The sequence below is a fragment of the Ambystoma mexicanum genome, chromosome 6p (assembly GCF_040938575.1).
Source record: "Ambystoma mexicanum isolate Mex_15411 chromosome 6p, UKY_AmexF1_1, whole genome shotgun sequence".
Taxonomy (NCBI): Eukaryota; Metazoa; Chordata; class Amphibia; order Caudata; family Ambystomatidae; genus Ambystoma; species Ambystoma mexicanum.
The window spans coordinates 1,439,223,791-1,439,237,801 of NC_090935.1; the positions used below are offsets into that span (position 1 = coordinate 1,439,223,791).

The 14,011-nt window shown below is 46.2% G+C and overlaps 1 protein-coding gene across 3 annotated transcripts in view; it reads left to right on the forward strand.

Moving 5' to 3' along the window:
* Nucleotides 1-757: 757 nt before the first annotated feature.
* SARAF (store-operated calcium entry associated regulatory factor) overlaps nucleotides 758-14,011 on the forward strand; it is a 258,605-nt gene continuing 245,351 nt past the window's right edge. For 2 of the 3 annotated variants that reach the window (XM_069626165.1, XM_069626166.1), the window contains exon 1: nucleotides 758-1,028. In XM_069626165.1, the coding sequence (XP_069482266.1) occupies nucleotides 947-1,028 (82 nt within the window). In that variant the 5' untranslated portion in view covers nucleotides 758-946. The remainder of the gene's footprint in view (nucleotides 1,029-14,011) is intronic. The other variant, XM_069626167.1, reaches the window with a different exon arrangement.

A 14,011-nucleotide genomic window follows, 5' to 3' on the forward strand; every position in this document is an offset into this window, starting at 1 on the left:
CTAGGCTGCTGCTACAGAGCAGTGGCAAACGTTGCCTACCAGCTCATGTGATTACCTTCTGTTAAGGTAGGTAATTGAATTTGGTGTTAATTTACCGTTCAGAATGATACGTTTTAAACATTTGAACGTCTTTCCAGGTTATGCTGTTTGATGGGTTGCATATTTTAGAATGCTCCAGTGGTGACAACAATGTAGGTTTTGTATTTTCCTGTGATGTAATTGTTATGCCAATTATTATTTTTGAAACTTGAAAAATCCCACATCTTTTTGGTCACAGAATGTTGAAAGTATGGGGGGTGGGAGGGGGCAGCGTAGATCATTCATGCTGAATGCTTACGCTTTCCTAGAGCAGAGCTAGCACCCTGACTTGTTCTACCCCTGCATCCTCTCCCTTAACTATATACATAATAGCTACAAGATGCTTACGCTTATTGATTTAAGAAAGCACGATTTGTCAACTTTATAATATGTTTGCTGTGATTGATAAGGTGGCAAAAGTGAATTAAAGATTAATAGTCAATAAAAGAAGCCTTTTTTCTAGCAGTATTGATCAGAAAAGATCGACAACTGTGCCAACCAACAGCTTAATTTAGTTCTGAAGCCGCGATGATAATCTCAAATTCTTTGCCGTCCCCAGTCAGTTCTTGTTAACGCTGTGACACTTACGTAAAATAGGTCGTACTGTGAACCCGCCCCATGCCCGGGTCACGCTAGTCTGTTGGCCAATGGGAATGCGGCACGTCACTGGATGATGACACACGGTGCAATGTGACAGTAACAACAACTAAGGCCAATCGGCTCCTCCTCCGGCAAAACAAGGAAGCACGTTGAGAAGGGAGAAAGTTCTGCGTTTCACATATCCACAGATCCGAGTGAGAAGATTTAACGTCAGGTGCAAAAGCCTCGGGTGTGCAGTTTAACGGCCCCCTTTTGACTGTTTGGGAGGATGCATCTTCTCCTGACTCCATTGCTGCTCTGCCTTGCCACGCTATTGCCACCGCTCCCCGTGCTGGCGTGGGCCGACCATGGTAAGAGCAGCTTGCCGATTTACGTAGCTAAATGAAGGGCGCCTGCTCAAGTAAACCAATGTTGCTGTACATTCCTGCCTTATCTAAAGATGGATTCTTTGGGGGCGAAGGGCAAGGTGTTGCCCTCAGTCACCTGCTTATTCAAACAGTATATTAATAGAATTCGTAGGTAGTATATGTGTTCACAAAATGTAGGTGTTAAAAACAATAACTGGCAATATGAGGTGCCTCGTGCAACGGATGCATAGCTGCTCATTTAGTTGTTTTGGTTTTGTCCATGGCGCTCTAATAGTATGTCTTTTATATGTCAGGCGGCTCTAACCCTCCCATCAAGTTCTGTTTTTTCCTTTGTATTCTGGTACTTTTTATCGTCCTACAGTTATAATGTACACGTAAAACTATTATAAGTTCAAAGGATAGGCAGCATGTTAATTTAGCCAGAGAATTCATGAGATTGGATTGAGCCATAAGAACAAAACGCGTTACTCCATCACGGAAAGAGCCGTGCAAATCGTGAATGGAATATTTTGTAATTCACAAAATTAATGTTTCTATTGTGAGAGGTTGGGATCAGCCACCAATCGTTGAGGTTATGGGGCATACAGGACAACTTTAAAAGGGCATTTTGTTGTAATGTGTCTTACAAGCTGAGTGGGTGACATCACTACTGAATGGAATCTAGTGATGTCAGTGTGAGAGGAGTGTTGGTGTGTGGGGGTTCTATGCTTGGCAGTTGGAGTTATGCTGACTTGGAAAGGACATGCCAATGTTTTGTTCCTGGCTTTGAACTACAATAAATCTACTTAATAACTTACCTGCTGGCTCGGGTGTTCATCAGCTTCCAAGATATTACACTGGTGACGAAGGTGGGATCCTGTCGTGGAGGGGGCAGTCCAGAACCAGGAAACATTGCCCTCCTTGAATCAATGTCTTTGAGCAAGTTCAGCAGGTTTAGGGGCCCACAGCAGTTTGACTAGGCTTAGCACCTCCGGACGGTGCTGATTTGAGGTCCTAGTCGGCACACGGGTCGGTGTGCAGTGCTAGCAGTAACAGCTGTTCCATTGTGGGCCGCCTGTCCCAGTTACCGGGTGGTGCTGCGGGCGGAATTTTGATCGGCACACATTACGGTGTGCGGTGCTGGAAGGGCAGTTGGTCTATTGCACCAGTGGAAACGGGGGCCTTGAACAGTGTTCTCTGGTCCATCATAAAGCGTTGTGTGGCGCCTTATTAGGCGGCGCCGTGATTCGCGCGGTTGGTTGGAGCCCCGTAGTCAGAGGCGCTGGAGCCCCGTAGTCAGAGGGGCGCGTATGGCGTGTGCGCGGACATGGAGAACGGGTGCCCGCCCAGGTCTGTAGCACATCCAGGAGTTCGGATGCGCTTCGAGGAGCCTTTGGACGGGGTGAGCGGGTGCCGGAGTTGTGTTTTCTATGGTTCGGGTTTTGGTAGTGTTGTGGTACCTTAGGGGTGCTGTGGTGAACTGTTTCGTTGTTGTGCTTGTTGTTGCTCTGTTGAGCCGTGTGGTTCGTGCCCGGGGGTGGCAGCCCTGGTGTCCTAGGGGGCAGACTAGGATAGGAGGATGTTTGTGCACTGAGGGTTGAGGAGTGTTAGGTAGTTATCTGTTGTGGACGCTGGGTCGTGGCAGGACTTAGGTTCCAAGGGGCAGCTTGGAACTGGTGGAGGTGCGTAGTTTTTTATTTTTGTTTCTTGAAGGTTGTCCTGTTCTGTTATGAAAGGAGTGAGCCCTTTGTAGACTGCGCTGGGTTCCTCTCTGTTTTGTTAAAGGGAGGAGTGGAAGTGGGTGTATAGTTGGGCGTAGGACTTGGTATAAGGGTTTGGTTGATATAGAAGTGTCAATTTGCCCAACGTGATGGCACAGTGTTAGTATCCTGGGGGTGCCATGTAGGTTTTATTGGGTTCTTATTTCTTTGGTGGAGCACTTTCCTGTTTCCTTGATCTTCCTTGGAGTGTCGGGGTTTTGGTGTTCTCTGGGGGCAGTTTCTTGTCGCCAGTGGTGTTACTAGTTGGTGCATTACGTGCTGGCCACACGTACATGTAGGGGTTTTTGTCTGGTGATGGTTTTGGTGTGATCATTCTCTGTTCCAACAAAGTAAAGGAGGGAGAAGTGTTGTAATGTGTCTTACAAGCTGAGTGGGTGACATCACTACTGAATGGAATCTAGTGATGTCAGTGTGAGAGGAGTGTTGGTGTGTGGGGTTTCTATGCTTGGCAGTTGGAGTTATGCTGACTTGGAAAGGACATGCCAATGTTTTGTTCCTGGCTTTGAACTACAATAAATCTACTTAATAACTTACCTGCTGGCTCGGGTGTTCATCAGCTTCCAAGATATTACACATTTCAAATGACCGTCCCATTTTTAAAAAATTGTTTTATGGTTAAAAACAAAAGGTTACCTTTTTAACTATCTTAAATAACCAAATACAGATTACATTTCATAAAACAAGATCATTACAACATAACTATATAAACATGAAAAATCTATTTCTTAAAACGATAATGACAATTCATATTCACGTTTCACAAAAGCTATAAAAGACAGAATAACAAATTCATATCTACGTTTCTTCAAGCAAGACTTTTTTTTATTCACATCTCAAAGAAACAAAAATGAAGAAAATTACAATATTAGGAGCCAGACTAACTAACATCTGCCACATCACTACAGGGATTGTAAACCACAGGCAAGCTCACGTGATCACACAATGCCCCATTGGAGTGCTTGCTCACATCAGCTAAACTTCACACACTCCCTTGTACCAACCTATATTACGGGAACACGTGACTATTCCCATGTTTTTCTGCACAACAGTGACAGATTTAAGGCTAAGGGCCCCAGGTGGGCGGGCCATGGGGGCGGAGCCTAGAGTGGGTGGAGTTACACAATGATGAAGTTTAGTGAATAATGTAGTTCTAAAGAGTCGGGGAGAAAAGAAGATTGAGGGAGGGCAGGAGAAAGGGAGGCAAGTGAGTGAGAAAAGAGTAATGGAACGGGCAGCAGCAATGTAAAGGCAACTGGTGTGTGACGTGGATAAATGAGGGAGGTGAAAAATTGAGTGAATGTAGGCAGGTGAGGATGCTCTGATTACTTACCGGTAATCTAAATTACTCCTAGTCCTACTCTTCCTCGTCACAGTACTTACATCATGAGGCACCTGCCTCCGACACAGGACCTTCTTCTATTTCTTTGAATCCCTATAACTCCTCCCACACATCCACATCACTCAGTTTCATATTACCAAGCCGGAGCATGGGACCTTCCCCGCAGGGAGGGTGAGGAGGTTTGTCAGTACTGTGATGAGGAAGAGTAGGACTAGGAGTAATGAAGATTACAGGTAAGTAATCGGAGCATTACCTCCACTCTTCCTCGTCCCAGTACCTACTTCATGAGGCATACCAAAGCAGCAACGGGGAAAAGGTCCCAATGGGACACAGAGCCAAAAACAGTTCAGCAAAACACACCCACAATAACTCTTAAATCACATCCCCACAGACAAAACTCCAACCACGAAGGAACCAACCCCCGAGTGGGAGAAACTCCACCGATAGCGTTTGATGAAAATGCATAGACCAGCCAAGGCGGCAGCCTTACAAATCTCTTGCAGAGAAAAACTCTCCTTGCATCGGCCCAGGAAGCCGCCAAACCCCTGGCGGACCGCCCCTGATCGTGCACGTGCACAGGCAGGCCAGAAGCCACATGGGCCCTGGAGATTACAACCCAGAACCACTGAAAAATGGAAACCATAGATGCGTTATGCCCAGCCCCAGCCGGACCACAAGCAATCAGAAGACTATCAGATTGGTGGAAAAAGCAAACCAAGCCAAATACTCCACACGTCCCGCCGGATATCAATGTTCAGCCGCACCACCTCCTCAGGCGTTCTTGGATCATGAAAGAAGTCAGGGAGAACCAGACCCTGAGAGGTGTGAAAACCGAGAGACAACTTAAGGGAGAAACCACGGACCACACCCCAGCACCACCGAGTCTGGCAGTACCCGCAGGAAAGGAGCGTGACATAAGAGAGCCCCAATCCCCCCCAAGCCTACGGGCAGAAGTGAGGGCAATAAGAAAAGCAGATTTCAGTGTAAGATGTTTGATATCGATCTCAGAAATGGGCTCAAAAGGAGGCCCGTGAAGGAACCGTAATACAAGAGGGAGATCCCAAGGGCGAAGCCCTTTATTAGCACATGGGCGGGAAGAAGAAAAACCCTGGATCAACTTCCCCACCAACACCTCCCCATCCAAGTGACCATCAGAATCCCCCAAAAGTAATTTCATGGAGGCCCACTGAGACCAAAGCCTGGAAAAACTGCCAGGCCCCTGTCAAAACCCCTCCTGGAGGAACCGAAGGATAGCAGAGAGGCCAGAACGCAGGGGAGGGATCCCAGACCACCCATACCTGTCTCGGAAATGGCCCCAATGTCTGCCGAACACCTTCAGAGTGGAGGGTCTAAGAGGATCCATTATGGACTCCACAGGATCTGAGAACCCCTGAGATATAAACCTAGACTGAGCAATAGCCACACTGCCCATTGCATCCGGTGGACTTCCAACCGCAGATCCCCTTGAAGGGGACACGGCCACCTCGGAACCAGCCAAGTTTCCTAGAACCGAAGCTCCAACAGAGAGGGGAGCCAACTCTGGCGGGACCAGAACGCAGCTAACAACAACACAGTCACCCGGGACACTCTGATGTGCCAAACCACCCGGGGCAGAAGGGGAATAGGCGGAAAGTCATAAAGAAAAACTCCAAGGCCACTGTACAGAGAGGCTGTCCATCCCCCAATCCCCTCGGCCTGAAAACCGAGAGCAGAAGAGGGGCACTTCTGCTGAGGCGGGGATGCAAACGGGTCTAGAACCAGGGACCCTAATCTGACACAGGACACCGCAAAGACCTGGACCAACAGGACCAGTTCCGCAGAGGAGTGAAAACCGGCGTCTGAAGATCCGCCTGAACATTGTCCACCCTTCTGATACGTGAGGCCACCAGAGACACCAGGTGAGATTCCTCCCAGGTGCCTATAAGCGCTGCCAGACCATTCAAGGAGCGGCCGGAACCCCTTTTGCAGTTGACAAATGCCACGGCTGTCGTATTGTCTGATCGGACCAAAAACCGCCGACCGTCCAGCAACTCCTCGCAGTACACCAGAGCTTGAACAATGTCACAACTCTTGCCAAATGGATGATCGCCGGCTCTCCCCCGATCTCGCAACCCTTGAGCTGAGAGGACCCCCAATGTAGACCCTTTCTGCTGGTGTTGGTAGTAAGAGAGGCCACAGGAGGAAGGACCATGCACACCTCAGCCTGTAGACCTGAAACCCCCCCCGCCACCATAGCAGGGAGACTCGCAGCGCTGGGGACACTGAAAACAAAACTATGAAAGCCGAGATGTCGGGAGCCAGTGGGAGAGAGTATAAGACACCAGGGGACGTAACCGAAGACGGGCTCATGGAACAGGATAACACGCAAGACGCCACGTGCCCCGTAACTTCAGCAACAGGCGAGCCGAGACATACTGCCTTCTTTGAACCCAGCCCAGAACAGCCAGCAAGCGCCCCCCCCCCCTGCACAACATCCAGAGTACGCTCTCCCAAGATGTCCGGACAAGCAGTGCAGGGTCTTGAGACCCATAAGCAGGTGACACATCCTAGAAGGCATAGGGTCCAGGAACACCCGCAAGTAGAAAACTTGACCCTGAACAGGGAGAGGAACGGGCAAGACGGTAACCCACAACAACTGTTCGGAGAGAAAGGATCCCATGGCCAACTACTTAGACTGTGAGCTGGGTACCAAAGTCCTAACCATGCAAACCTGGACAGGAGGAGACAGGAACAGCAACTGAAACCCCCCTCCGGAAGGAGCCCATTACCCAGGAAGCCGAACCCCACCGGTCTCATACACCTCAGAGAAGATAGAGACGAGAAGCCAGGGTAAACCGCCAGTCACTGCACTTGCACCAGAGGGAAATCACAGGACATTGAAACAGGCCTGCGGCACAATATAACAGCATGCTTGTCAGCCCACAAAAAGATCCGACCGATCAAAAGGAAGATACAGGACAGCCCAGAAGTCCAGCAGACTATGGCCCCCTCAGCCGACAGAGGAGCCAATAGGCTGGCGTCAAAAGGGCAGAGTACTGTCACAAAGCGGGGCAAAGCAATCCATCCCAGATAGCAGACATCAAAGGCAACCCCCTACCTGGGGTATGCCTATACTGGAAAACCCACTGAAGTGACATCCCCCTCCAACGGCACCAGGTGCTCTGAGAACCCCTCTAAGCACAGACATGTGCCCTATCACTTCCCACAAGTCTGAGAGGAGGCGTGAAAGCAACACGTCGGGACCGGAGGACCTAGGCCCTAAAAGAAGAGACACTGGGAACCCCCTGCATGGCCGTTACTTCCATGATGCATTTTCCATAATCCCATGCCGGACAAGGGAAAAGCAAATCAACTCTTTTGACTTTCCCTCGCGCAGTTTAGAGGAAGAGGACCGGACAAGGAGTCTGCGTCCATAGCTAGCACAGACCCAAACACCCCACTAACATGCCACATGACTGAGAGGTGGCTTGAGCCCTGTATCCAGTAGATGGTAGCCCCATGCTCTAAATGGTTCCAATGCGTCGGTCTAGGAAGGATTTTGGACCGAGTCAGCACCGCTGAGACTCGAACCCGAAGTGTAGACTATGCCAGGCCGGTACCCTTCCGGCCGCTTGCAGACGTGTCCAAATCTGTGCCGTATTCACAGGCAGCACGCAAGGAATGCAGCCAACATACAGGGAATCCTGGGCTGTGTGTGCCTGAGGAGCAGGTGGTATGGGACATGCCTGTGACGGTACAGAGCCCCCGCACTTTCAAATACTCTCTGTCACAGTCACCCCACGACAAGAAGCAGAGAGGTCTCACAACAAAAAGGGAAGGCTAGCCAATACTGCCAAGTGCTTGCCATCATTTCCAATAAAGATGTGTACACAGAGCATGAGGAAATGGCCTGTCGACGGAGTCAATATGGCCATACCCGCAAGAGAGGGGGAAAATATCAAACGCAGTCCTCCCCGCTCCTTACCTTCCCCCAGATAATGCAACTAACATCCGGTGCATCCTGGGCCGTATGTCTCTGAGGAGCGGGTGGTATGTGACATGCCTGCGTCAGAACAGAGCCCCCGCACTTTCAAATACACTCTGTCACAGTCACCCCACGACAAGCAGCAGAGAGGCTTCACAACAAAAGGGAAGGCTAGCCCATACTGCCAAGTCCAATCAAGATGGCCAAAGCAGGAGGAGAGGGGAAAAACATCAAGCCCAGTCCTTACCTTCCCCCGGGCCGAGCAGGACCCGGGACACAATGCTCACGGTGCGGTCCGGAGCCCAGCAAAGAACCGAGCGAGGCAATCCAGCTCAACTGGGACCCCCAAGCCCCACAGGGGGCCCAGGAGCAGCGCCGCACCTGAGGGAGCCGAGGGTCCTGCCACACAGCCCCCCGCGCCCCAGGGGGCCAGCAATTGGTGCTCCCTGGTGCCCCGCACCGGGAAGAAAAAGTCCAACCTGCCTGAGGCAGGAAAAATTAAACTGAGTGAAGTGGATGTGGGGGAGGAGTTATAGGGATTTAAAGAAATAGAAGAAGGTCCTGTGTCGGAGGCAGGTGCCTCATGAAGTAAGTACTGTGACGAGGAAGAGTGGACGTGGAGGTAATGCGAATAGCAGCAAAATGAGGAAGGGGGCAGTATTTTTCAAACAACGAACCTTTGGTAGAAATGGAGAAAGGAAGGCGAGAGGAGGATTAAGGAAACAAAACAAGAATAGGGGATGACTGTGTCCAAAAGAAGCAGGAAATAGTAGGATAGTAGAGAGGAAATTACTGGTAAGGAAAAAAGGGAGGAAGAATGCTTTGTCAAAGAAAAAGGAAGCGAGAGGGAAAGGAGTAAAAGGGGGGGCATAATTATGATGCGAGGAGAGCAGGTGCTTGCCCTAGCTGCCCACCTATACGCAGACACAGCTGCAAAAGATAAGTGAACAGGGAAACAATAAAAATGCTGCCGCTTAGATAAGGTTGTATTGAAATGGGCAAAAGATCCATATGGTTGACGAAAAATCCCCTTTGTGCGAGTTATCCATGTTCTTCTTATAACAAGTTGCCAGATAAACCCAAGTTCGGGGAACAGGGCTGGGTGTGTAGGGTGGCCAACCATCCAGCATTTTGCAGGACTGTCCCAATTTCATGGGCTGTGTCTTACACACAGCCAGCTCGGATCAGGAATATGGCCGTACTTTTCTCCTCTGATGCAGGATCAGCTGTCCAAAGTCTTCCCAGCTCACACTTTTCATGTGATGGTGCAAAGCGCAGGGAAGCGCAGCGCCTTTCCCACTACTCCCCCAGCACCCTCAGGTTCAGCTTTGTATTAACCTCATTTCAATAAACAGATTACAGGTTTATGATCCAGCACAAAACTATATATTGGATCAGTAGAACGGGTTGACTCTGGCACAATTAGAACATATCACATTTTATTTCAAATACTTCATTACAAAAAATATATATATTTAAATTCTAAAGTACTTTTTAAAAATTCAACAATTCATCTCCTCATTCATGTCCCACAACCACTCGCCAATCTATCTAAAAAAACACACCATGTTATACCCCACACTCAATTTTTTGCAGAGCATCCACTCTATTATTGTATTTCATTAACATATTCAACAATGACCCAGTCCATAATATCAGGTGTCATTATATGGCTGATATGGTGTTTAACCAGATGTCTTGCTCGTAGGAAAAACGTCGACACGTGTTTCGGTCAAAGGCCTTCTTCAGGACGTCGGGCAAGAAAACAGTGCTCCGCCCTATTTTAAGCTTGTATGGGCCAGAATTCGATCTAAAAACAATAAAAAGCCAGAATGTCAACCCTATTTCTTTTTAGAAGGTGACACATGATGGTCACATATAAGTCAAAATTAAATAGAGACAACCGTCTTACTCACCCCCAAGATGCAATTCTTAGGATCGTGAAAAGAACCGAAAGGATTAATCCTCCACTGGCCTCGGTATTAATATCGAGCCTGTGGAACCAACACACCACAAAAAAAACACTTAGTACTTAATACATTGGCCAAGACAAGGCTTTTAACTGTATATATATCAACAATAAAAGTGATACAAAAACTTACATATATCCAATGGTAAAGAACACTTTATGCAGGACCTGCACGTTTGTAAAAGCAGGACATACACTAATGTACTGGAGTCACTAGATCCTCGATGGACCCCCGACAACTGTAACAAAATAAAACCACATAAATCCGAATTATCACCCATAAATCACAGGTTGTCACTCCGTTCTCTCATAAAAATCACCATAGTGCTAACCCCATCTGTTCCCAACACTATACTGCAAGTGCCGTCACCTTAAACATCATAGCCTGCTCGTGATGCTCTTTAATACCACACGTGCAGACACGACATGAGTTCCGTATTTTTAACAATGCGTATACCCTAACCATGCCACAGTCACCGCGATCGTACCTATTATAGTTTTTAATATACATTCATCTCTTACCTTGGTCCAATCGATCAAAAACCACGACCAAACAATCCACTACTCCGGACGGCGTTCAACTCGCGCGTAACCACCGACTATAACGAGAGCGATGGACATAGACAGGGGACAATCCAAAATCCTCAATAGGAAACACAAACAAGAGACTAGATCCACCAAAACGCTATCTAACCCCTTCATGAGTGGAAAGACGGACACGATTAAATGTGTGTTTGCGCAAACAGATATGTCTCTTTTTAATAGGTCATTGGAACGCGTGCATCCGCTGATGTAAGTAGAGAATCATTCTATGGTTCCCCATATCAAATACTGTTCACGGTTCCACCACAATGTTTAAACAAAACTAAACCAACAAAAAAATATAATAATTGTAAATAACGTGAACAATACACATAAATCTTAGTAGAAAATCCTAAAGTAATACCTAGGGGGTCTGGCGTACCATGCCTAATTCCCTGGTACATCTCAGCCTGATTTTAGGAACTGGGTGCTTTGCTGAGGTCATGACTTCATACATCTACCAACTCACACCTATTACATGAATATATCTATATCCAGGTCCTACAGCGGACCTCTCCACCATTCGAAATATACCCATACCATTGACATGTACATATTTCTACAGAGCCCATCTTTTTATGTCTATTAAAGTGTATATAACGTTCTGTGGGCTATATATTTTAGGCATCATGCAAACGGTTTTGAAAAACAAGTTAGAAAAATCAATTTAGAAAAATCAACAGTGGAAAAACCAACTAGAAGCATACACTGGGGCCACAAAGTAGTTGCTTCTCTATCCTCTTTCGGTGTATGCCAACAGACACCAATTTAGTTTGTTTCTTTCCATCTATGCTTTCTACCATCCAGCACCATTATTAAGCATCAGCTATAATGAGAAGTCATTTGTGCGGCAAAAAATTAGACTCCGTATTATTCATATGGTACCTGGTCATATATTGCCTGTCAAGAACATACACTATTCATTGTGAGCAATATATATATAAGTTGGAAACAATATATTAGTTTCTAGTAACAAGAGTATTCCACTCAACTGAAACATTCAATCCTTCCTGAACAGTATTCAGAGTATGGATCCATTTTTGTTCTGTGCGATGTAATATTGTACTGATGTCCCCCCCTCTCATATTACTCTTAATATGTTGGAGTACGAACCATCTTATGTCTGTGACTTTGTGTTTCATTTTCAAACAGTGATCAACAAGCGGTTTATCTGCCACTCCATTCCTAATACAGCTCCTATGTTCAGATATCCGCTGTCGTACTTCGCGTGTGGTCTTACCAACATAAAGGAGTTGACAGGGGCAGCTGATAATATAGATCACGTTTTTGGTCAAGCAATTAGTGTGGCAATTCATCTTCCACACTCTTTGGCCAAATTGGAATTCCTTTTTGGTTACTGTTAAAGGGCATGCTACACATTTGCCACACTTATAGTGGCCAATTATGGGAGGCAAACCCCATTGTCTATTGATGGTAATGACCCTCTTTGGTTCCCTGTACGTGTGCACTAGTCTCTGTCTTAAGTTCTGGTTACGTTTAAATGCATACATCGGTTTTTGTGATAATGACCCTGGGTGCTTTACAAGGTTCCAGTGTTTGTTAATAATTCTCTTTACATCAACACTCACTGGGCTAAAGGTGGTAACACACACTAAACGTTCATTATTCTTTCTTTCTCTCTGGGTCAGACAAATTTCTCGATTTGTATTTTCCGCTCTTTTTAGTTGGTCTTTTACCAACCTTCTAGGATACCCCCTCTTCTGCAACCTTTCTTTTAGTTGTTCTGCATGGATCTTGAAATCATCCTTTTCAGAACAGTTTCTTTAATACGTAAGAACTGACCATAAGGTAGGTTCTGTCGTAAACTAGCTGGATGGAAACTGTTGAAATGCAGAAGGGTATTCTTGTCCGTAGGTTTTCTGAACAAGGTAGTCGTAAGGTGATTCCCAGTTTTTTTGATCAGAAGATCCAGGAAACTAACCTGTAGATAACTATATTCGATTGTGAATTTTATGTGTATATCACATTGATTCAACCATGTATGAAATTCATTTAGAGATGTAACTGTCCCTTTCCATATTAAAAACACATCATCGATGTATCGATGCCATGTGTTTAAGTAGCCACTCAAAGTAGGGTGACTAGTAAGTAGATTGTGTTGCCCCAAAATAAACTTCTCTTCATAGTCAGCCATATATAGATTGGCGACATCGGGAGCAAAAGTAGCCCCCATACTCACCCCTCTCTCTTGTTTGTAAAGTTGTTTTTTAAACAGGAAACATTTTTCGGTCATGGCCAACCTAATACATTCCTGTACAAACTCGGTAGGGGGCAAATGCGGTCTCATTCTTTTGTTCAAAAACTGACCAAGGACAAGTAGGCAATCTTGCTGTGGAATTGCCGTATAAAGCGACTCAACGTCCATGGTCACCAGAATATCTCCCTCTTCAATTTGGATATCTTTAATGATATTGATCATATGAGTAGAGTCTTTTACATATGACGGCATTGCCTGCACAAATGGCTTTAGAAACACCTCCGCATATACTGAAAGTGGCTCCAATAAGGAGTCAATAGCTGATACAATAGGTCTTCCAGGAGGTTTAGTGGAATTTTTGTGAATTTTAGGTAGTGTGTAGAATGCTGCCTTCTTAGATCCAGTTTTATTAAGAAACCGTCCTTCTTCCACACTAATCCACCGTTCATTTATTGCATGATTGGTTAGACTTTTTATTTCTTCTTGAAGTCTCGCCGTAGGGTCCCTCTCTAATTTTTTATAGGAATTTGTGTCTTCTAGTTATCGTATACACTCTGCTTCATACAAGTCTGTATCAAGTATAACAATCCCACCCCCCTTATCGGCGGGTTTTATAGTGATCGATTCATCACTGCATAGTCTATTTAGACTTTGTCTTTCATCTTTTGTTAAGTTATCTGGATTATGGTTCTTGACTCTTATAGCATCTAATACTTCACGCGTCACCATATTCTCAAAAGCTAAAATCTCAGGTGGCACAGCGTGAGGGGGTGGAGTGAAGCTAGATCTTATTTTGAGCCCACTGATGTTCTACAGCAAGATTGCCTACTTGTCCTTGGTCAGTTTTTGAACAGAAGAATGAGACCGCATTTGCCCCCTACCGAGTTTGTACAGGAATGTATTAGGTTGGCCATGACCGAAAAATTTTTCCTGTTTAAAAAACAACTTTACAAACAAGAGAGAGGGGTGAGTATGGGGGCTACTTTTGCTCCCGATGTCGCCAATCTATATATGGCTGACTATGAAGAGAAGTTTATTTTGGGGCAACACAATCTACTTACTAGTCACCCTACTTTGAGTGGCTACTTAAACACATGGCATCGATACATCGATGATGTGTTTTTAATATGGAA